Source organism: Cottoperca gobio, chromosome 6 (assembly GCF_900634415.1).
Source record: "Cottoperca gobio chromosome 6, fCotGob3.1, whole genome shotgun sequence".
In the NCBI taxonomy this organism is placed as follows: Eukaryota; Metazoa; Chordata; class Actinopteri; order Perciformes; family Bovichtidae; genus Cottoperca; species Cottoperca gobio.
In genome coordinates, this window is record NC_041360.1 from 27,509,537 (window position 1) to 27,532,448 (window position 22,912).

At 43.6% G+C, this 22,912-nt stretch overlaps 1 protein-coding gene across 1 annotated transcript in view; it reads left to right on the forward strand.

Annotated features, from left to right (window-relative positions):
* Positions 1 to 21,894, forward strand: part of ptprbl (protein tyrosine phosphatase receptor type B, like) — a 26,674-nt gene extending 4,780 nt beyond the window's left edge. The window contains exons 5-31 of the mRNA XM_029433853.1: positions 3,935 to 4,210; positions 4,400 to 4,666; positions 4,843 to 5,109; positions 6,025 to 6,288; positions 6,831 to 7,094; positions 7,722 to 7,985; positions 8,088 to 8,351; positions 8,476 to 8,742; positions 9,239 to 9,502; positions 9,786 to 10,052; positions 11,666 to 11,977; positions 12,575 to 12,853; positions 13,012 to 13,161; positions 14,452 to 14,722; positions 15,315 to 15,421; positions 15,661 to 15,766; positions 16,144 to 16,221; positions 16,449 to 16,466; positions 16,536 to 16,617; positions 17,040 to 17,130; positions 17,513 to 17,589; positions 17,996 to 18,130; positions 18,320 to 18,442; positions 18,565 to 18,728; positions 19,602 to 19,737; positions 19,846 to 19,966; positions 21,332 to 21,894. Coding sequence (XP_029289713.1) covers positions 3,935 to 4,210; positions 4,400 to 4,666; positions 4,843 to 5,109; positions 6,025 to 6,288; positions 6,831 to 7,094; positions 7,722 to 7,985; positions 8,088 to 8,351; positions 8,476 to 8,742; positions 9,239 to 9,502; positions 9,786 to 10,052; positions 11,666 to 11,977; positions 12,575 to 12,853; positions 13,012 to 13,161; positions 14,452 to 14,722; positions 15,315 to 15,421; positions 15,661 to 15,766; positions 16,144 to 16,221; positions 16,449 to 16,466; positions 16,536 to 16,617; positions 17,040 to 17,130; positions 17,513 to 17,589; positions 17,996 to 18,130; positions 18,320 to 18,442; positions 18,565 to 18,728; positions 19,602 to 19,737; positions 19,846 to 19,966; positions 21,332 to 21,354 — 4,937 coding nt within the window. The 3' untranslated portion in view covers positions 21,355 to 21,894. The remainder of the gene's footprint in view (positions 1 to 3,934; positions 4,211 to 4,399; positions 4,667 to 4,842; positions 5,110 to 6,024; positions 6,289 to 6,830; positions 7,095 to 7,721; positions 7,986 to 8,087; positions 8,352 to 8,475; positions 8,743 to 9,238; positions 9,503 to 9,785; positions 10,053 to 11,665; positions 11,978 to 12,574; positions 12,854 to 13,011; positions 13,162 to 14,451; positions 14,723 to 15,314; positions 15,422 to 15,660; positions 15,767 to 16,143; positions 16,222 to 16,448; positions 16,467 to 16,535; positions 16,618 to 17,039; positions 17,131 to 17,512; positions 17,590 to 17,995; positions 18,131 to 18,319; positions 18,443 to 18,564; positions 18,729 to 19,601; positions 19,738 to 19,845; positions 19,967 to 21,331) is intronic.
* Positions 21,895 to 22,912: the final 1,018 nt, after the last annotated feature.

The following is a 22,912-nucleotide window of genomic DNA, read 5'->3' on the forward strand; positions in this document are numbered from 1 at the left end:
TTATTCCAAAATTGAAATATATCATTACATAAAAAAACGATATAACTATAAATTTAACTATACAGTTATGTATAGTTAAACATACACTTTATAACATATTATAATATTTATTATCCATCCATCCATCCATCGTCCACCGCTTATCCGGGATCGGGTCGCGGGGGCAGCAGCTCCAGTAAGGAACCCCAATCTTCCCTTCTCCGGGCCACATCCCCCACCTCCGACTGGGGGATCCTGAGGCGTTCCCAGGCCAGAGAGGAGATATAATCTCTCCACCGAGTCCTGGGTCTTCCCCGGGGTCTCCTCCCAGCTGGACGTGCCTGGAACACCTCCCTAGGGAGGCGCCCAGGTGGCATCCTTACTAGATGCCCGAACCACCTCAACTGGCTCCTTTCAACGTAAAGGAGCAGTGGCTCTACTCCGAGTCTCTCACGGATGGCTGAGCTTCTCACCCTATCTCTAAGGGAGACGCCAGCCACCCGTCTGAGAAAACCCATTTCGGCCGCTTGTACCCGTGATCTCGTTCTTTTGGTCATGACCCAGGCTTCATGACCATAGGTGAGGGTAGGAACGAAGATCGACCGGTATATTGAAAGCTTTGTCTTCTGGCTCAGCTCTCTTTTCGTCACAACGGTGCGGTAAAGTGACTGTAATACCGCCCCCGCTGCTCCGATTCTCCGGCCAATCTCTCGCTCCATCGTCCCCTCACTCGCGAACAAGACCCCGAGGTACTTGAACTCCTTCACTTGGGGTAATGGCTCATTCCCTACCCGGAGTAGTCAATCCACCGGTTTCCTGCTGAGAGCCATGGCCTCAGATTTTGAGGTGCTGATCCTCATCCCAACCGCTGCACACTCGGCTGCGAACCGATCCAGTGACTGTTGAAGGTCACAGACCGATGATGCCATAAGGACCACATCATCTGCAAAGAGCAGTGATGAGATCCTCAGGTCACCGAACTGCAACCCCTCTCCTCCACGACTACGCCTCGATATCCTATCCATGAAAATCACAAACAGGATTGGTGATAAAGCGCAGCCCTGGCGGAGGCCAACATTCACTGGAAACAAGTCCGACTTACTGCCGAGTATTCGGACACAACTCTCGCTTTGGGCGTACAGGGATTGGATGGCCCTCAAAAGTGACTCCCGCAGCACCTCCCACAGTATCATCCGGGGGACCCGGTCATACGCCTTCTCCAGTTCTACAAAACACATGTAGACCGGATGGGCGTACTCCCAGGCCCCCTCCAGGATCCTTGCGAGAGTAAAGAGTTGGTCTGTTGTTCCACGACCAGGACGGAAGCCGCATTGTTCCTCTTCCATCAGAGGCCGAACCCTCCTTTCCATCACCTTGGAGTAGACTTTACCAGGGAGGCTGAGAAGTGTGATACCCCTGTAGTTGGCACACACCCTCTGGTCCCCCTTTTTAAATAGGGGAACCACCACCCCGGTCTGCCAACCCCTAGGCACTGTCCCAGACTTCCGCGCAATGTTGAAGAGGCGTGTCAACCAAGACAGCCCCTCAACACCCAAAGCCTTCAGCATTTCTGGACGGATCTCATCAACCCCTGCAGCTTTGCCACTGTGGAGTTGTTTGACTACCTCAGTGACTTCCATCAGGGAAATTGGCGATGATCCCCCATCAGCTTCCAGCTCTGCCTCTACCATAGTCGGATTCAGCAGTTCCTCAAAGTGCTCCTTCCACCGGCCGATAACCTTCTCAGTCGAAGTCAGCAGGGTCCCACCCTTGCTGTACACAGCTTGGATGGTTCCTCGCTTCCCCCTCCTGAGGTGCCGGATGGTTTTCCAGAACCACCTTGGTGCCGACCGAAAGTCCTTCTCCATAGCTTCTCCGAACTTCTCCCACACCCGCTGCTTAGCCTCTGACACGGCAGAAGCTGTCGCCCTTCTAGTCCTTCGATACCCTGCAACTGTTTCCGGAGTCCTCCCGGATAACATAACCCGGAAGGACTCCTTCTTCAGTCGGACGGCTTCCCTGACCACCGGGGTCCACCACGGTGTTCGAGGGTTACCGCCCTTTGAGGCACCTAAGACCTTGAGACCACAGCTCATCACCGCAGCTTCAGCAATAGAGGTTTTGAACATCACCCACTCAGGTTCAATGCCCCCAACCTTCACAGGGATGTCTGAAAAGCTCCGCCGGAGGTGTGAGTTAAAGATCCCCAGGACAGGGGCTTCCTCCAGACGTTCCCAGTTCACCCGCACTACCCGTTTGGGTTTACCAGGTCTGTCCAGAGTCTTCCCCCACCCCTTGATCCAACTCACCACCAGATGGTGATCAGTCGACAGCTCCGCCCCTCTCTTCACCCGAGTGTCCAAAACATGCGGCCTCAGATCAGATGATACGATTACAAAATCGATCATTGACCTTTGGCCTAGGGTGCTCTGGTACCACGTGCACTTATGAGCATCCTTATGTTCGAACATGGTGTTTGTTATGGCCATTCCATGACTAGCACAGAAGTCCAACAACAAACAACCGTTTGGGTTTAGAGCAGGGAGGCCCTTCCTCCCAATCACGCCTCTCCAGGTGTCTCCATCGTTTCCCACGTGTGCGTTGAAGTCTCCCAGCAAGACTAGGGAGTCCCTTACTGGAGCCCCCTGCAGGGCTCCATTCAGGGTCATCAAGAAGGCTGAATACTCCGAACTGCGGTTTGGGGCATAGGCACAAACAACAGTCAGAGTTTTCCCCCCCATAACCCGAAGGTGTAGGGAGGCGACCCTCTCGTCCACCGGGGTAAACTCCAACGTAGCGGCGCTCAGCCGGGGGCTAGTGAGTATCCCCACCCCAGCCCGACGCCTCACACTTTGGGCAACTCCGGAGAAGAATAGAGTCCAACCCCTATCCAGGAGTACGGTTCCAGAGCCAAGACTGTGCGTGGAGGTAAGCCCCACCAGATCCAACTGGTAGCGCTCCACCTCCCGCACTAGTTCTGGCTCCTTCCACAGAGAGGTGACGTTCCACGTCCCCAGAGCCAGCCTCTGCTGCCCGGGTCTGGTCCGTCGAGGTCCCTGACCATCACTGCCACCCATGTGACAGCGCACCCGACCCCAGCGGTTTTTCCCATGAGTGGTGGGCCCACAGGATGGATGGATGTGAGGCACCACGTAGCTTCTTCGGGCTGTGTCCGACCCTGGCCCCTCGCCTGAGACCAATTTGCCTTTGGAGACCCTACCAGGAGCACTAGGCTCCAGACAACACAGCTCTCAGGTTCATAGGGACACACAAACCTCTCCACCACGATAAGGTGATGGTTCCCAGAGAGGTAGTAGTAATAGTATTATTATTATTATTATTATTATTATTATCCTTATTACTATTATTATTATTATTATCATTATTATTATTATTATTATTATCATTATTATTATTATTATCATTATTATTATTATTATTATCATTATTATCATTATCATTATTATCATTATTATTATCATTATTATTATTAATATTATTATTATTATTATTATTATTATCATTATCATTATCATTATCATTATTATCATTATCATTATCATTATTATTATTATTATTATTATCATTATTATTATGCCATGTTCATGTTTGAAAATGTTTCATATCTTTTATACATTATTGGTGGAATTCAACTTAGAAATCTTTTTAAAATATTAAACCTTCTTTGAAGCTTAGTCAAAGTACTTCTCTGTCTTTAACTTCCCATTCCCACAATTTTCACGCTTCATAAATCATTTTAGGTCAAAATGTTGGATATTTGTGCCTGAAAGTAGCAGAGCTGCATGTTCACTTAACATTTCTGGAGGACAAATTCTTCTTCTTCTTACACATTTAAGCCAGAAATTCACAACAGCTTTTCATTATAATAAAATGCCGTTTCTAGTTCTTCTTGTGTTCAGGTGTCTCAGACTTTGTGTTTCCTGTCATGTTTCAGTCCCTCGGCCGGTGGCGTCTGTCTCCATGACGCCTCTCGGTGACGGAAGGACGCTGAGGCTCTGCTGGTCGCCCCCCGGAGGAGACTGGGAGAACTACAGCGTCCTGCTGAGGAATGGGTCGGGGGTCCTGGTGAACCGGACCGTCAGTAAACTGAGCCGACAGCACGCCTTCTCCGCGCCTGGCCTCGCCCTGGTGCCGGGTCGACTGTACGAGGCAGAGGTCACAGTTCACAGCGGCACTCTGGGTAACACGGCACGCTGCCTTGGACGACTGGGTCAGTTCACATTCACAACTTTTATTGCATTAATATTTACACCTTTTATAACTTTATACATGTATCAGTTAACATTTCTTTTTTTGTTGAGTGTGTTCATCAGAGAAACTTAAAAAAAAAAAAAAAAATCTAATAAAACCTTTGTTTAAATGATATTGTATATGAATATATTATTATTTGTTTCTGCAGCGCCCCGTCCCGTGCAGCAGCTGCTCGTCCGCCACGCTGATGAAACCACACTGAGCGTCCTGTGGAGCCGCCCCCTCGGCGAATGGGACGGCTTCACTGTTGCTCTCCGACAGGTGGACCCCGCCACCGCGGAGGCTCAGAGGACGCTCTCCTGGGATGCCAGAGAGTGCACCTTCAACGGCCTCACCTCAGGATGTCTGTACGCCGCCACCGTGATGACCAACAGCGGCAACCTGAGCAGCTCCGCCTCTGTGACCGCACGCACCAGTACGTCTGTTTATTCACATTATACGGTCCAATATGTATAATATGCAGCTACATCCCCTGGTGGTTCCGACCCGTGGTAAGGCTCAAATAGTTCGCTGGAAGGTTTGGACAGTTCAACTACAAGGAGCTTTCTCACATGAAGATGCAGTCCGTTGATATGAGCTGTGTGTCCTCAGGTCCGGCTCAGGTCTCCGGGCTGCAGCTCTCGGACCTCGGCAGCACCGACAGCCTGCGGGCCCAGTGGCAGCGAGCCTCCGGGGAGCTGGACTCATACCGTGTGCTGCTGGTCCACGACAGCAGCATCATCAAGAACGAGAGTGTGCAGGCGGACGCCACCAGCATCACCTTCCACGCCCTGAGAGCCGGCGCTCTCTACAGGGTGGTGGTGACCACCGTCAGAGCCGGACTCACCTCCAGGCAGACGGTCGCAGAGGGACGTACCGGTGAGCACGTCCACGTCAAAACCATCCCTGATTAAAGGGGGGTAAACCATTCTGGATTAACATGAAAAAGATCAAATTTATTCAGAACAAACCTGCATAAATAAAAAAGTGTTTAGTATTGTTAGATGTTTGTGTGTTTTAATCTAACAGCAGAATTTCAGGAAGTGTGGACAAAAACAAAAAAACCTGTGAAGGTCAGTTGGAGACTTCCTGTCCTTCAGAGACTTCCTGTCCCTCAGAGACTTCCTGTCCCTCAGAGACTTCCTGTCCGTTAGAGACTTCCTGTCCTTCAGAGACCTTCTGTCCTTCAGAGACTTCCTGTCCGTCAGAGACTTCCTGTCCTTCAGAGACCTTCTGTCCTTCAGAGACTTCCTGTCCCTCAGAGACTTCCTGTCCGTCAGAGACTTCCTGTCCGTCAGAGACTTCCTGTCTGTTAGAGACTTCCTGTCCTTCAGAGACTTCCTGTCCTTCAGAGACTACCTGTCCCTCAGAGACTTCCTGTCCTTCAGAGACTTCCTGTCCTTCAGAGACTTCATGTCCCTCAGAGACTTCCTGTCCCTCAGAAACTTCATGTCCGTTAGAGACTTCCTGTCCTTCAGAGACTTCCTGTCCTTCAGAGACCTTCTGTCCTTCAGAGACTTCCTGTCCTTCAGAGACTTCCTGTCCGTTAGAGACTTCCTGTCCTTCAGACTTCAGACTGTCTCTCTATGTCGTCTACCTGTGATAAAATAATAAAGATATAAATCTACAGCTGTAGTAACAATATTATTTCAGAAATAATCAGTGAGATGTTTAAATAAAAATAAATCCCTCCCATCTCCCGCCTGTCCCCCCTTGCTTCCCTGTCTCACCCCCCTGCTTCCCCCGTCTCCCCCTGTCCCCCTCTCCACCTGTCTCTTCCTGTCTCCCCCTCAGCCCCGGCTGCAGTGGGGGAGGTGACGGTCAGTAATAACGGCCGGATGGACTTTCTGAGCGTGTCATGGCGAGCAGCTGCCGGGGAGGTGGACAGCTACCTGGTGACGCTGAGAGACGGGCAGAGGACGCTGCACACCGTGCCCGTCTCTAAATCCAGCCCGGAATGCGTCTTCAACTCTCTGGTGTCGGGACGTCTCTACAACATCTCCATCTCCTCTCGCAGCGGCCCGCAGCTCAATCGCACCTTCATCCAGGAGAGGACGCGTACGTACATTCGCTGAGTCCCTGCGTAACCCCGACCTGCCTAATCATGTCTCTGATAATACTTTGATTCTGGGCTAACAGCTGCTGATTCTGGGCTAAAACCTCCAGGATCTCATTAGTGATGAATCACATTGCAAAGTTTCATTTTTCAGATAGTCCCCTGCAGACCGAAGCTTCTTCCAGCAAAATTAAGACATGAGTTTCACTGACAAAAAAACTATAACATTCTGTTGTAAATGTATGACTTCTAGCTCAAAGAATATGCAAGTTCTTTTCGCAAATATATAACTTTATAATTGCAGAGAATATTTACAGTTTTTCTCCTAAATTTGGAATATTTATTATCCAAGTTTCTTTTCCATAAATGTAAGACTTAACTGTCAGAAATTCTGAGTTTCTTCTCTGAATATTCCCCCCCTCGCCCAGCTCCGTCATTATTTATTTTTTACCTGCAAAAGCCCTAATAGTCTACTGGCTGGATGTACACGATATTTAAGCTTTAGTCAGTATTTAACAGTGTAATTTCCCCCCTCTCCTCTCAGAGCCGTCTCCAGTCCAGAGCCCGACAGCGACCCACGCCGCTCGTGACGACTACCTTAAGGTGTACTGGCGTCATGCCGCCGGAGATTTCGACCTGTACCAGGTTTTCATCAAACACAACAACGTGTTCCTGCAGAACCAGACAGTTCTGAAGACGCAGAACGAGTGTGTGTTTAATGGCCTGGTACCCGGCCGACTGTACACTGTGCTGGTGATCACTCGGAGCGGGAAGTATGAAGCCAGCACCTCCACCCACGGGAGGACCTGTGAGTGACCTTTGGCCCCTCTGACAGACACTTACATTGAAAAGACGTTTTCAGTTAAATGTTAGCTGTTGTGACCTTGTCTGGAGAGGATCTCTGATACAAAACACTAAACTCTGAGTCCATGCCTCGATATTTGACGTTTAACCACGGATAACATAGTTGTATGCTCGCAGGTGTACACGCTCATCTCTCCAACAAATACATGTATATGTCAGGTCACTAAATATCGGGTCACCGATACTACATTACTTATGTCACCAAACTGCATGTGAATACTTACGTGAAAGAGTCTTCACAAATACAGCAGCTGGGCTGAACATGTACAGTTAAAGTTTGTACACATGTTTTGCACCGGAGAAGAAGTTACCTGAATCAGGACTGCTTTACTGCTGCGGCCTCAGCTGACTTTAATGCTGATTTTATTTCAAAATAACTCTTTAATGAGGTTTATGGACACCTACACATGAATTGCAATACAATCAAAATACTGAACAACTTCCTGTTTTCTCTCCAGAGACGATCTAATTGTTTTTAACATGATTTCCTGACGAAATTAAGTCATAGCTGTAGCGCTGTCAATGGTTACCTGTGTGAGACGGACTAATTATTCTGCTGTCCATCCTGCAGTCCCGGCGGCAGTCCGGTCCCTGGCTCTTGCTCGGCAGGGTACCGAGGACCTGCGGGTGATCTGGTCTCCTGCTCCGGGTGACGTGGACCACTACGAGGTGCAGCTGCTGTTCAACGACATGAAGGTGTTTCCTCCCATCACGCTGGGCAGCGGTGTGGGAGAGTGTGTGCTGTCCTCACTCACACCGGGACGCCTCTACAAGATCCTGGTGTCCACCTTCAGCGGCCCCAACCAAAGGGCCCAGTTCATCAAGGGCCGTACCGGTGAGATCCTCTGAGTGAGGACTGAAGTGACGAGGAGAAGATATTTCTGTTGTCGCAGTGTAACAGACTGCTGTGGTTTAAGAGTGTCTCTTCCCTCCTCAGTTCCCAGTAAAGTGAAGAACATCCATGTGAGTAACAGTGGAGACAGCAGCAGCCTGAAGGTGAGCTGGACCCCCGGTCAGGGCGATGTGGACGGATACACTGTCTTTCTGTCTAGAGGGGACAGACAGCTGGACAACCGGGCTGTCCTCAAACACCACAACGAGCTGACGTTCGGCTCGCTGCAGCCGGGACAGACGTACAGCCTGACGGTACAGTCTGTCAGCGGAGAGCTGCTTAACAACAGGACGGCCGTCGGACGCACTGGTACTGCAGAACTGTATATTATATATATGTTAGATAATATGTTGAATACTGTACTACATGATATAATATCTTGTGTACTGCAGATCGTGTAACTGTGTTGTCCCTGTGGTGTCCCTGTGTTCAGTGCCCTCAGCGGTAACGGGGCTGCAGGTGGAGGACCTCCTGTCCACCCGCAGCCTGCAGGTGAGCTGGCAGGAGGCTCTGGGAGTGTCTGACGGATACGTCCTGCAGCTCCTGGATGACCGTGGTCTGGTGATAAACTCCTCTCAGCCCTCCGGACACACCAGACTCAGGTTCGATCGCCTCACGCCGGGCAAGAAGTACCGAGTCCTGGTGCAGACCACCAGCGGGGGGGTCCACAGCCCGGGGGTCAGTGCCGAAGCTTGGACACGTAAGACTTCCTGTTTCTAAGATAAGATAAGGATACGATGAGTATTAGGGCCGCTGTAAGCAAAAACAAAAATATTCTGAATATTTCAAGAGTCAAGTTTTAGTAATAATAATAATATTTTAATAATTGATATTTTGAGAAAAAAAAGTCATAATATTTTTGATAAAAAGTCTTAATTGGTCAATAAAAGAAGGGTTTTTCGTATAAAGCTTAAAAATAAAACATAATTTGTCAAGAAAAGAACTTCTGACATAAAAAGTAAGAGTGTTTCAAAATAAAGGAAATATTATTACATGAAAAAGTTTCGGTTTTTCAGAGAAGAAATTTGTCAAGAAAATAAGTTTTAATAATTCATAATAATCTGAATAAATTCTGATAACTTCACCAATAAAGTCATAATGTTTTGAAAAAAAAAGATGTAATTTGGTTTCTATATTTCGACATATAATATTTCCAGTAAAGGTTAAAGACCCCCCCTCCCTTTTCTTCCTGTCAGGCCCTGCAGCTGTCACTGATCTGTCCATTAAAGTCAATACCACCACCAGTCTGTCCTTCCACTGGTCTCCACCTGATGGAGAGTTTGACGTTTATGAGATCTTCTTGTATAAAAGTGACAACTCACTGCAGGAGAGACGACGTGGCCAGTCCAGCAGTCAGCAGTGCTCCTTCCAGGGGCTCAGACCTGGAGCTCCGTACAGGATGGTGGTGGTGACACACAGCGGAGAGCAGAGCAACCAATCAGCTGTGTGGGCCAGGACAGGTTAATATTATTATTAGCATTGTTTTTGTAATTATTATTATTAATGTTATTATTATTGACATTATTATTCTTTTTTTTTTTACTATTAACATTATTATTATTATTATCAATAATATTTCTACAACTTTATTTGTATAGCACTTATAAAATTTAGTTTACAAAATACTTTGAGAGACAAAGCCCAACAGTCATTTATTAATGTGTATGCAGTATTTCCTGAGTATGGATTTACAGGCAGTGAACATGCTGAGATTGAAGTCTTTGTACTCTGTCTGGTCTTCAGTCCCAGCAGCCGTGTTGTCTCTGCAGACTCACTGTGGAAACCAGTCTGACGCTCTGTGGGTGAACTGGGATCGTGGCGGGGGGGATCTGAGCGGGTACCTGCTGTGTCTCTACGACCCCGATGGCACGCAGCCGCCCGGGCAGCAGCTGGGCTCAGAGGTCACCAAGTTTGTCTTCTCAGGCCTCGTACCTGGTCGACTGTACCGAGCCGAGGTGCTGAGCCTCAGTGGAGAGCTGAGCAACAGAGCCAGCGCACTTGGCCGGACCGGTGAGACACTTTTTCTGCTTTTGTCATAAATACTTTCACACAGAGCGCAAATATAAGGTAGAGAGAAACAACGTAATTTCTTTCTGGAATTTTTCTGAGTTTTGGCTCTGTGAACAAAGCAGAAACAATCAGGTTCTGGTGAACGAGTTGAGTTGCACTTATATTTATGAGGATTATAAAAAAACAACACAGAGGCTCCGTAGTCTGAACTAAGACGGCAAACTTGATTAACCCTTTTCAACCACATCCACTTTTTCCTTCTTACCTTTCACAATAAAAGACACATATACACTGTAACTGTTTACTACTCAGAGCATTTCACTAGTGTTGACACTGTCAAAGATTCACATCATTTCTGGTATGAAGAGTTTAGAGTTTATCCATCACAATGGATCTGCCACTCCTGCTTCCCTACACCAAACCCAAGCGTCAAATCCATTTCAGAAATCTGAAAAACATCAACCCGGACACCATGACCTCGGATCTCCAGCATCTCTCCTCTATAAATCTCACATGAATCTGTGGACTTTTACAACAAATCTCTGAGCAGTCTCCTGGATCTCCATGCGCCTGTCAAAACCAGAACATTCACCTTCTCATGCTCAGCCCCGTGGTACACCTGCAAGCTGCGGAAGATGAAGACAGCGGGACATGTCCTCGAGCGGCGCCTCAAGGCTTCAGGACTCACTGTTCACAGACAGGCATACCGAGACCACCAAAAGGCCTACGCAAAGTCCCTCAGAGACACACGGTCACATTTCTACTCCAACATCATCAACAATAGCCCTGGCAACTCCAAGCTACGTTTTTCCACCTTAAATCATCTACTCAAACCACAAACTCCCTTACACCAAGACACCACAGAGGAGCAGTGTGATAATTTCATTGCATTTTTTAGAAAAAAAGTAGATACCATCCGCTCTCTCCTCTCCAACTCCGCTGCTCTGCCAGTCCCGACTGTCAACCCCTAGCCCGGATCTACCCAGCCTCTTTGCCGCTTCACTGACATCTCGCAGCAAGAGGTTGAGGCCATCATCAAAAAGATGAATTTTACTATGTAGCACTTTGAGTTTTGTTTATTCAAATGAAAAGTGTGCTTATAAATAAAATGTATTATTATTATTATTATTATTGGAAATATTCTCCAGCGAGTATTCAGCATTTTTGTGTGTTTTATTTGTCACGCCACCCTGCTGTGTAAAGGCCTTCACTGCAGTCTGAGATATGTAGTCATATGCAAAGAGGAAATATATGTGGAAGATTGATACTTCAGAACAATTCATCCATAAGAACTTGAACAGAACAGAAACTATCAAAAATATTTTTATTAGAGGATATTTCCACTGTCTCTGGCCAGCAGGGGGCGCTGCAGACCCGCATATAAAAGAATATAATCTGCAAACAATTGGACATTGAAGTATTAATTAGAAATAATTATTTTATTTATATAAATGTAAACAGCAATGGACCAATGATAGACCCCTTTGGCATCCCATCTCTAATGAAGCTTCACTGAGTACCAGCAACATAGTTTAGTCCAGAAGTCTGATTCTAGAGAGAGTAATCTGTGCAGGAACATGAAATACACATTAACATCTGTTTGTCTTCCTCAGCTCCCAGGCCTCCCACCTCCTTTCTGTTCGGGGGGGTCACCAACACCTCCCTGGAGATCACGTGGAGTGGCCCCCTCAACTCCGACTACGACGACTTCGACCTGCAGTGGACTCCTCAGGACCGGCTGTCCGTCATCAACCCGTACCACAGCCGCACCTCCGGCAGCCGCATCCTGAGAGGGATGTTCCCCGGACGCCTGTACACCTTCAGCCTCCGCAGCATCAGCGGGGCCACGGAGCCCCGGGAGGCCGCGGAGCACGGGGGGGCCACACCCACCTTCAGCACACCCATCCACAACAGCATCCGGACCAGTAGGTGGCAGCACTTTAGATTATATATGTGTTATTGTGTCTCAAAGGTTCATTAAAGGCAGGAAGATCATTTTTACTGTTCACACATCTTTAAGGAAAGTTCACGTTATTTTATGTCAAAACCAAAAAGCATCACTGAATTAATCAGATTTACCACAGAATACTGCAGTATGTGTATATTAATATATTTACCACAGAGTACTGCAAATATATTTACCACAGAGTATTGCAGTATGTGTTCTGGCTCGAGAGGAGGTGACAAGGAGGGAGACCACACAATCAAATAACTTTTCTATATGGTTTAATTTAAGTAAATTATACACAAAGCACAAGCACAATACAAATAGCAGGCAGCAGGCCAGAGGGAAGAGACAGAGAAGATCTTGCAGGTTTCTTTATAGCCTGAGCCCAGCCTGCTCAGGTGTGCTGAATCAGTGACGAGGACATGATGAGGTCTCAGCTCTACCAATCAACCTCCTGAAACACAGGTGAAGCACACAGCCTGGGAAGGACAGGACAGCCACCTCTGAGGCCGTCACAGTGTGTATTAATAGATTTATCACACACACTACATTGACAGTATTTCTCCTGCTGCAGAGCCGGAGCGGGTCCACAGCCTTCACTGTCGGCCTCAGAGCTCCACTTCTATCTCCTGCTCTTGGGGGCCCCCAGAGGCCGACTACGACTCGTACACCATCGAGTGTCTCCACCAGGACTCTCAGGTCCTTGTATACTCCCGCCGCACCGGCAAAGATGCCACCGGCTACCTCATCACGCAACTGGAGCCGCACAAACGCTACTCCGTCTCCGTGAAGGTGATCTCAGACCACACGACCAGCGAGGAGGCACGGGACAGCGTGGTGACCATGATCGACCGTAAGCACGCTGCCGTTTTTATGTATCTTAATTATTATTTTTTATTTTTTATTTATCATTAATGTTTTTATTTATTATTAATATTTGTATTTGTCATTAATGTTGTTGTTTATTATTAATATCTTTATGTATCTTTAATATTTTACTACCTTTTGCAGGGCCTCCGGTGCCCCCCCTCAGTACTCGGGTCAGTGACCGCTCCACTGTCGTCTCTATGTCCTCCATCTTCTTCAAGTTCAACTGCAGCTGGTTCAGTGACGTTAATGGAGCCATCAAGTTTTTCACCGTGGTGGTGACCGAGTCCCAAGGTAGGAGGTATATGGTATATCCCTGAAATGTTCTGGAACATTTCCTGCATCGGCTCATGTGTGAATGTGAGCAGGGATCCATATTCAGGAAATCTGAACCAAAAATTTCCCACTGAAATAAATATGAATGAAATAATCACAAAACCACCTCATTTCTGTACCTGTACTTGTATCTTCTTGCACCTTCTTGTACTTCTTGTACCTTCTTGTTCCTTCTTGTACCTTCTTGTTCCTTCTTGTACCTTCTTGTTCCTTCTTGTACTTCTTGTACCTTCTTGTTCCTTCTTGTACTTCTTATACCTTACTGTTCCTTATTGTACCTTCTTGTACCTTCTTGTTCCTTCTTGTACCTTCTTGTGCCTTCTTGTACTTCTTGTACCTTCTTGTTCCTTCCTGTACTTCTTGTTCCTTCTTGTACCTTCTTGTTCCTTCTTGTACTTCCTATACCTTTTTGTACTTCTTGTACCTTCTTGTTCGTTCTTGTACCATTTGTAACTTCTTGTTCCTTCTTGTTCCTTCTTGTACTTCTTGTTCCTTCTTGTACTTGTACCTTCTTGTGCTTCTTTTGCCTTATTGTACCTTCTTGTACTTTCTTGTACTTCTTGTTCCTTCTTGTACTTTCTTGTACTTCTTGTTCCTTCTTGTACTTCTTATACCTTCTTGTGGTTATTTTGCCTTAGTGTACCTTCTTGTACCTTCTTGTAACTTCTTGTTTGTTCTTGTACCATTTGTACCTTCTTGTACTTCTTGTTCCTTCTTGTTCCTTCTTGTACCATTTGTAACTTCTTGTTCTTTCTTGTACTTCTTGTTCCTTCTTGTACTTGTACCTTCTTGTGCTTCTTTTTCCTTAGTGTACCTTCTTGTACTTCTTGTTCCTTCTTGTACTTCTTATACCTTCTTGTGCTTATTTTGCCTTAGTGTACCTTCTTGTACCTTCTTGTACTTCTTGTAACTTCTTGTTTGTTCTTGTACCATTTGTACCTTCTTGTACCTTCTTGTTCCTTCTTGTACTTCTTGTTCCTTCTTGTACTTGTATCTTCTTGTGCTTATTGTTCCTTCTTGTTCCTTCCTATGCCCTCTTGATCCTTCTTGTACATTCTTTTATTTATTGTGCTTTCTTGTACCTTCTTGTACTTTTTTGTACCTTTTTGTACCTTTTTTACTTCGTGTACCTTCTTTACTTCGTGTACATTCTTTAATTCTTGTACCTTCTTGTACTTATTGTACCTTTATCTTTATCATTAACATGTGTTTGTAATTAAAAGTAAAAGTACGCTTTGATACCTGCAGGTGTAGGTGAGGAGCACCCGGAGCAGCAGCACCCTCTGCCTTCATACCTGCAATATAAATCCAACAGCTCCATAAAATCCTACCAGACCAGCTTCTTCCCCAGCAAGTGCAGCGACAGCAGCTCCCACAGCTTCGAGCTGAGCGTGGGGACAGGGATGGACTCACTGGGGGGGTCCTGCCACTGCAGAGACCCCGAGCTGGAACCAGCAGATAGCAACACAGGCCTGGACCAGTTCTGTGATGGCCCACTAAAACCCAAAACTGCATACAGGTACTACATGACATGATATATAATAATAATAACAATAATAATAACAATAACAACAATAACAATAATAATAATAATAATAATAATAGTAATAGTAATAATATTACTTATATGAGGCCTTTTCTATTTTTCTTCATCGCACTTCTTTTCCAGAGTTTTTTTCATTTGTTGATCATTTTGATATTTTAATGTATATAATAATATAATAATAATACATTAGACTTGTATAGCGCTTTTCTAGTAACTCAAAGACGTTTAATTAATTAATTTATATGGTATACGTTTAGCAAGGGTGTCAGTTAAAAAAATATTTTTTTAACACCAGCTCTTATAATAAGTGTATAATAAAGTGTGTATCCAAAATACAGACAATCAGAGCCTTAAGGACAGAAAATGTCCCCATTGAAACCACAATTTTTGATCCCATGTTCATTACAGCATGACTCTAAGATAAGACTTAGAAATGGATCATCAGAATGAATTCTTTCTCACTTGCCTCTCAGGGCGTCCATGTGTATTACCTACATATTAATGAAAAGCATATTAATTCAGTAATATTACAGGAGGTTTGTATGTCCTGTGTTTGTGTCTGCAGGCTCAGTGTTCGAGCGTTCACTCAGCTGTTTGATGAAGACAAAAAAGACTTGAGCTCTTCGCTGTACAGCGACACGTACCTGTCACTACCTGTGGTCACCGAGGCCGGTGAGCTGGATAAATATTTAATATATCCTACTGTTGGAAAGACATTTACACTTAAATCTGTCTCAACCTTTACATAGATGAGATTTTACCATCAGACAGATATTTCCTCCATTAATCTGTTAACTTCTGAAGAGTCGTAAATGTTGAGTTTTCAGAGCTGTTGCTTTTTACTGAAGGAGGAAACTGATGAAACTCTTCAGATTAAAAGCCTTTATGTGTTTTATTGTTTCCTCCCTCAGAGCCTCTGAGCGGTGTGATCGAGGGCGTCAGTGCCGGCATGTTCCTCATCCTCATGATGGTGGGAGTCACCGCTCTGCTGGTCTGCATACAAAAGTCTCGCAAAGTGTGAGTATCCACAATACTTTAATTACTGTCAGTTCGGTGCTGCTCTCTGCTGGACTGAAACACAACACACATCACTAACACTAATCACAGTGTTAATTAATGTTAGTTACTGTCAAAACAAAGTTTCGGCTGATGCATTTTGTTTGTATGTCATGTGTTTGTTTTATAAATATTTAATAATAAAATGCTTTCAGTATTTACAACATGGGGTCTGGATCAGATTTTTTACTTCTTTGCCTCTCAGGGCTTCCGTACGAGATTCAACTTTTTACACAAAATAAAAGTGTGTTTCTTGTGTGCTGATCGGGGGGGGGGGTGTCCAAGGCTCTGATTGGACAACAGGCAGGTGATAAATAAAACGTCCTGCTGTGTTTCAGAGTTCAGGAGAGAACGACAGTCAGGATGAATATGAGGAGAGAGAGGCCGACATCAGGCGTCCACCTGGGAGTCAGAGGGTAAAATACTGCATAAAATAGTGCATACTGTACTGTAGTACTAACACTAAGGATACTGCATACTGTACTGTAATACTACTGCAGACTATACTGTAGTACTACTGAAGATAATACTGCATACTGTACTGTAGTAATACTGCAGATAATACTGCATACTGTACTGTAGTACTACTGAAGATAATACTACACAAATTAGTTTAACTTGTGTTTTTCTTTCTTTTCCTCAGAAACCGTCGAGTCTCCAGGTGAGAAATCAAACGTCTCCTCTGTTTACAGCAGTTTGTTTTTTTATTAAAACTTTAAGTTTGTTTCAGTCCCATCAAGATCCTGAACTTTGAGAGTCACTACAACAAACTGCAGGCCGACTCCAACTACCTGCTGTCAGAGGAGTACGAGGTCAGTCAGCATACATATATGTGTGTGCGTGTGTGTGTGCGTGTGCGTGTGCGTGTGTGTGTGTTTAACCTTTGTGCATCAGTAGGGACATTTTCGGCTTTTTAATTATTTAATTATTGTCTGTGTTAACCCATATCTCATCATTCAGTACGTCAGCTGCTATAAGCAGTGTGTAACAAAGTGTGTAATAAAGTGTGCAATAAAATGTGTAATAAAGTGTGTAATAAAGTGTGCAATAAAGTGTGTAGTAAAGTGTGTAATACAGTGTGTATCCAACATACGCAACATTTTGACTAGATAGTAGAGGGCCCAGAACTAAACCTTGTGGGACCCCCTGAGGACTTGCAGTGCTGTATATGTGTGAGAGCGTGAGAGCTCAGTTCTGTTAAACACTCTTGTTGTTGTTGTTTACTTCCTGTCAGGACCTGAAGGACGTCGGCCGTAATCAGCCGCTGGACTCGGCTCTGCTGCCGGAGAACCGCGGCAAGAACCGGTACAACAACATCCTGCCCTGTGAGTTACACAGTCAACTAAAACTGGACTAATAAAAATAAAACTAACAAGGACTAAGACTGAATGAAAACACTAGAAGAAGAAGTTCTCCAGTGTCACGAGCCATGTTTACAATAATGTATTTTATACACATTTAGAAAAGCTGTTTATAATAATTAAACGTTTTCCTGCTCTCTCTTGAGTAAAAAGCGCTGATGCTAAATGGAAACTTTTTTGCAGAATAAGTTGTGAGGAACAATTGAGTCACATGATCAGCTGTTTCTGCTGAGATATATTTATGTACAGCATGAAACATGAACTCTGCTGACTGGAGGATTACAGCGGCGAGCGAAGCCTCATGTGTTCACACAGACGTGTAATCAGACTGTGTTTCTGAGCCCAGATGACTCCACGCGGGTGAAGCTTTCCTACGTGGACGATGATCCGTGCTCCGACTACATCAACGCCAGTTACATGCCAGTAAGATCCTTCCTGTTTCTCTGTCTGAGCAACGGAGAGAATACACACACAATACTTAGAAACAATGAATAGCATGAAAGACATTAAGCTAATTAAAGTTAAAGAAAAGACAAAAATAATTCAGCTGACAAACTACAACTAAGAAACAAAAGTACATTGATGTATAAATTAATGAGGGCATTAATGTAATAGAAATAATAATAATAACATATTATTTTTACTGAATTAAAGTAGCTTTAATCACATGTGAAAGCTTAAATACATATACATATACATAATCATATAAATATACATATACATGAACATATAAACAAGCAAATAAATAAATATACATAAACATATAAATACTGTATATATTATATGTTTATATATACATATATAAAAACATATACTGTGTATGTTTCAGGGGAATAACTTCCGGCGGGAGTACGTAGCCACGCAGGGTCCTCTGCCGGGGACTAAAGATGATTTCTGGAAGATGATCTGGGAGCAGAACGTACACAACGTGGTGATGGTGACGCAGTGTGTGGAGAAAGGCAGGGTGAGTGTGTACTACAGAGTGTGTACTACAGAGTGTGTGTAGTGTGTGTACTACAGAGTGTACTACAGAGTGTGTACTACAGAGTGAGTGTAGTGTGTGTGTACTACAGAGTGTGTGTATATTACAGAGTGTGTACTACAGAGTGTGTACTACAGAGTGTGTGTACCTACTCCCCCTCCCTGTGTGCAGGTGAAGTGTGATCACTACTGGCCCTTGGATCTGGATCCTCTGTATTACGGCGACCTGGTCGTCAAGATGCTGTCAGAGTCGGTTCTTCCTGAGTGGACCATACGAGAGTTCAACATCTGCAGCGTACGTCTTCTTCAATAAAGTTTTATAATTTGTGTCTCTGACTTTAACACCGGGGACTTCACTGAATATAAAGACAAATACATCAAATAAATAATATATAATTGTGAGTGTGTGTGTGTCAGGAGGAGCAGCTGGGCTTCTCGCGGCTCGTCCGTCAGTTTCACTACACGGTGTGGCCCGATCACGGAGTCCCAGAAACCACGCAGTCCCTGATCCAGTTCGTCCGCACCGTGCGGGACTACGTCAACAGAAGTCCTGGATCTGGACCCACCGTGGTCCACTGCAGGTACACTACACCAACATACCACCTCAATACACTTTATTATAGTCTGTGCATTACGACATGTTAGTTATCTGTCCTCTTTGCAGTTTGTAAATCAGTGACGTCTGTTGTTGCCTTTGTTTTTGTTATCATGTACAAACTGTCTCCATGTGAATGCACGGCTGGGTGTTGAGAAATAAAACAAGTTATTGGAAGTTATTGTCTTCACTAAAAAAAGTTGATCTTTCCTTAGAGCAGTGGTTCCCAAACTTTCTGTGGCCAAGGCACACCAAAGACCAAGCCAAAATCTCAAGGCACACCTGTATTCATATCCGGGCAAAATACCCTCGATAACAGTGTTTCTCAATCAGTGTTTTTCAGACCAAGGACCACTTAACCAATATAAAAACACTCACGGACCACCTAACTCCCCAAATATCCAAAAACAATAGGGGGGGTGTGCTGTCGGAGCTCCGGTGCGAGTGCTGTCGGAGCTCCGTGCGAGGGGGTAGAAACACTGAAGTAAATTACAAACCTTGTGTATAGTTAAATGCAATAGGCCTAATTGTTTCAAAATCCCAGCACCCATTTGGGAACCACTGCCTTAGAGGACATATTGTAGTGTAGATATTATATAATAATATTCTTTTTCACTTTCAGTTTGAATTTCATTAAAAATAAATGTTTATTTGATAAGGCCGAACAGCGTTCCAGTACAGAGTTGAAAGCTTTCAACTCGTTTTATAATCAATTTGATTTCAGTTGCTAATGTGTTCCAGAAATGACAACTCCCAAAAAACTTCCCCATCACCTCATTATTAGTCATTATTACATCTCATTATTCGTTACTTGTTAAATACAGTGTTTTTTGACTGGAGTTTGGTGTGTGTGTGTCAGTGCTGGTGTGGGTCGTACAGGGACCTTCATAGTTCTGGACCGAGTGCTGCAGCAGCTCGACACCAAGGACACGCTGGACGTCTACGGCTCTGTGTTTGACCTGCGGCTTCACCGCTCACACATGGTGCAGACGGAGGTCAGCAGGGCATTATGGGAGTTTTAGTGTTTGTTTACAGTGTAATGTGACGTAGTTTCTTCACCCCCTCAGTGTTATTGTGACGTAGTTTCTGCTCCACCTCCTCAGGGTCAATATTCGTACCTCCATCAGTGTGTTCGTGACGTTCTCAGAGCTAAAAAGCTCCGCTGTGAGCAGGAGAACCTCCTCCACCCTGTCTATGAAAATGTGAACTACAACTCCCAACGAGGTGAGTGATCATAGACCTACACCTGCAGCTCAAACTACACCTGCATCTCGTTCATCATCAAACTACACCTGCATCTCGTTCATCATCAAACTACACCTGCATCTCATTAATCATCAAACTACACCTGCATCTCATTAATTATCAAAACTACACCTGCATCTCATAATCATCAAACTACACATGCATCACATTAATCATCAAACTCCACCTGCATCTCATTATTTATCAGAACTCCACCTGCATCTCATTAATTATCAAACTACACCTGCATCTCATTAATTATCAAAACTACACCTGCATCTCATTAATTATCAAACTACACCTGCATCTCATAATCATCAAACTACACATGCATCACATTAATCATCAAACTCCACCTGCATCTCATTATTTATCAAAACTACACCTGCATCTCATTAATTATCAAACTACACCTGCATCTCATTAATTATCAAAACTACACCTGCATCTCATTAATTATCAAACTACACCTGCATCTCATAATCATCAAACTACACCTGCATCTCATAATCATCAAACTACACCTGCATCTCATAATCATCCAACTACACCTGCATCTCATAAATTATCAAAACTACACCTGCATCTCATTAATTATCAAACTACACCTGCATCTCATAATCATCAAACTACACCTGCATCTCATAATCATCAAACTACACCTGCATCTCATAATCATCCAACTACACCTGCATCTCATAAATTATCAAAACTACACCTGCATCTCATTAATTATCAAACTACACCTGCATCTCATAATCATCAAACTACACCTGCATCTCATAATCATCCAACTACACCTGCATCTCATAAATTATCAAAACTACACCTGCATCTCATTAATTATCAAACTACACCTGCATCTCATAATCATCAAACTACACCTGCATCTCATAATCATCAAACTACACCTGCATCTCATTAATCATCAAACTACACCTACATCTCATAATCATCAAACTACACCTGTATCTCATTAATTATCAAAACTACACCTGCATCTCATTAATAATTCAACTACACCATACATTAGAGTTAAAATAACTGATATTTATAAATATAATTATATATATAAATTCAATTATATAAATATAATTATATTGTAAATATATATCAATATAGTTATATATAAATATAATTATATTTATATATTAATACAATTGTAATTATAAAATAAATTATAAAATAAATTATACTTATATATATGTATACATATAATTATATTTATAAACATAGTTGTATATATAAATATAACTATATTTATATAATAGCATAATTCTATGTATAAATATGATTATATCTAAATATAATGATATTCTTAAATATATTGATCTTCCCCCACAGAGACGCTGTTCAGCAGACGTTAAAGATCACTACAGGAAAACATGACAATTCTATTTTTATATCAATGTTCATATTTGCTGACGTTTCCAAAAAGAGAAAAACTTTATTTATGTTGCATACAGGATTCATTTTCTGTACATATACTTAATATCTGTGTGTATTTGTATATATTTCTTTATATATATACTTATATTATATATTTCTTCTATTTTTAAATTATGTGTCATGTCTGTGTTTTATAAGCTTTAATATTTGCACATTATGGTCTAAACTCTGTACCATGCTGCAGTTTTCTGTGTTTTTAGATAATTATTATATACAAATTATATTACATTACATCTTATAATAAGACCCTGAAAGAGATGTAATGTTAATTAAGAAGCAATAATGTTGGCAGGTTAAAGGTAAGAATATGTTTTGAATCATAAATCTATGTAACGTATCATTTTAAGTGTGCATGGTGTATTTTATTTTTTACCAAACATTACATTAACATGTACATGTACTTCATAGTACTAACTTTAGTATGTGTGAGCATTAATTAAACACCACATTTGTTGTAATTTTCTGATTATTCATCACATAATTGACAAATATCTACTTCACATTCATAACACTATAGGATTTTAGGAGCAGTGGTGGAAAGTATCTAAGTACATTTACTCAAGTACTTTACTTAAGTACAATTCTGTACTTGTACTTTACTTGAATATTTGTGCTACTTTATACTTTCTGTGAAACCATTTAACTCCAGATGTGTTAATTTTTAATGTTTGTGATAAACTGAAGGATTAAGTTATCCTTTATATATTGAGAAAGACTTCTTAGAATAAATAAACTATAAATCCGAAAAATATATGAAAATGATATGTGAAAGAATAAGTGAAAAATAGAAAGAAAGAATCATTATATATATATATTATTATCACTATATATATATATATATATATCCATCCAACCATCATCGTCTACCGCTTATCCGGGGTCGGGTCACGGGGGCAGCAGCTTCAGTAAGGAACCCCAAACTTCCCTTCTCCGGGCCACATCCGCCAGCTCCGACTGGGGGATCCTGAGGCATTCCCAGGCCAGTGAGGAGATATAATCTCTCCACCGAGGGTCTCTTCCCACCTGGACGTGCCTGGAACACTTCCCTAGGGAGACGGCCAGGTGGCATCCTTATTAGATGCTCGAACCACCTCAACTGGCTCCTTTCAACTCAAATGGGGGAAGCGGTTCTACTAGCTACTAACTCTACTAGCTTCTCACCCTATCTCTAAGGGAGACGCCAGTCACCCGTCTGAGAAAACCCATTTCCGCCTGCTTGTATCTGTGATCTCGTTCTTTCGGTCATGACCCAGCCTTTATGACCATAGGTGATGGTAGGAACGAAGATCGCCCGGTAGATCGAGAGCTTTGCCTTCTGGATCAGCTCTCTTTTCGTCACAACGTTGCGGTAAAGCGACTGCAGTACTGCTCCCGCTGCTCCGATTCTCTGGCCAATCTCTCGCTCCATCGTCCCCTCACTCGCGAACAAGACCCTGAGATACTTGAACTCCTTCACTTGGGGTAAGGGCTCATTTC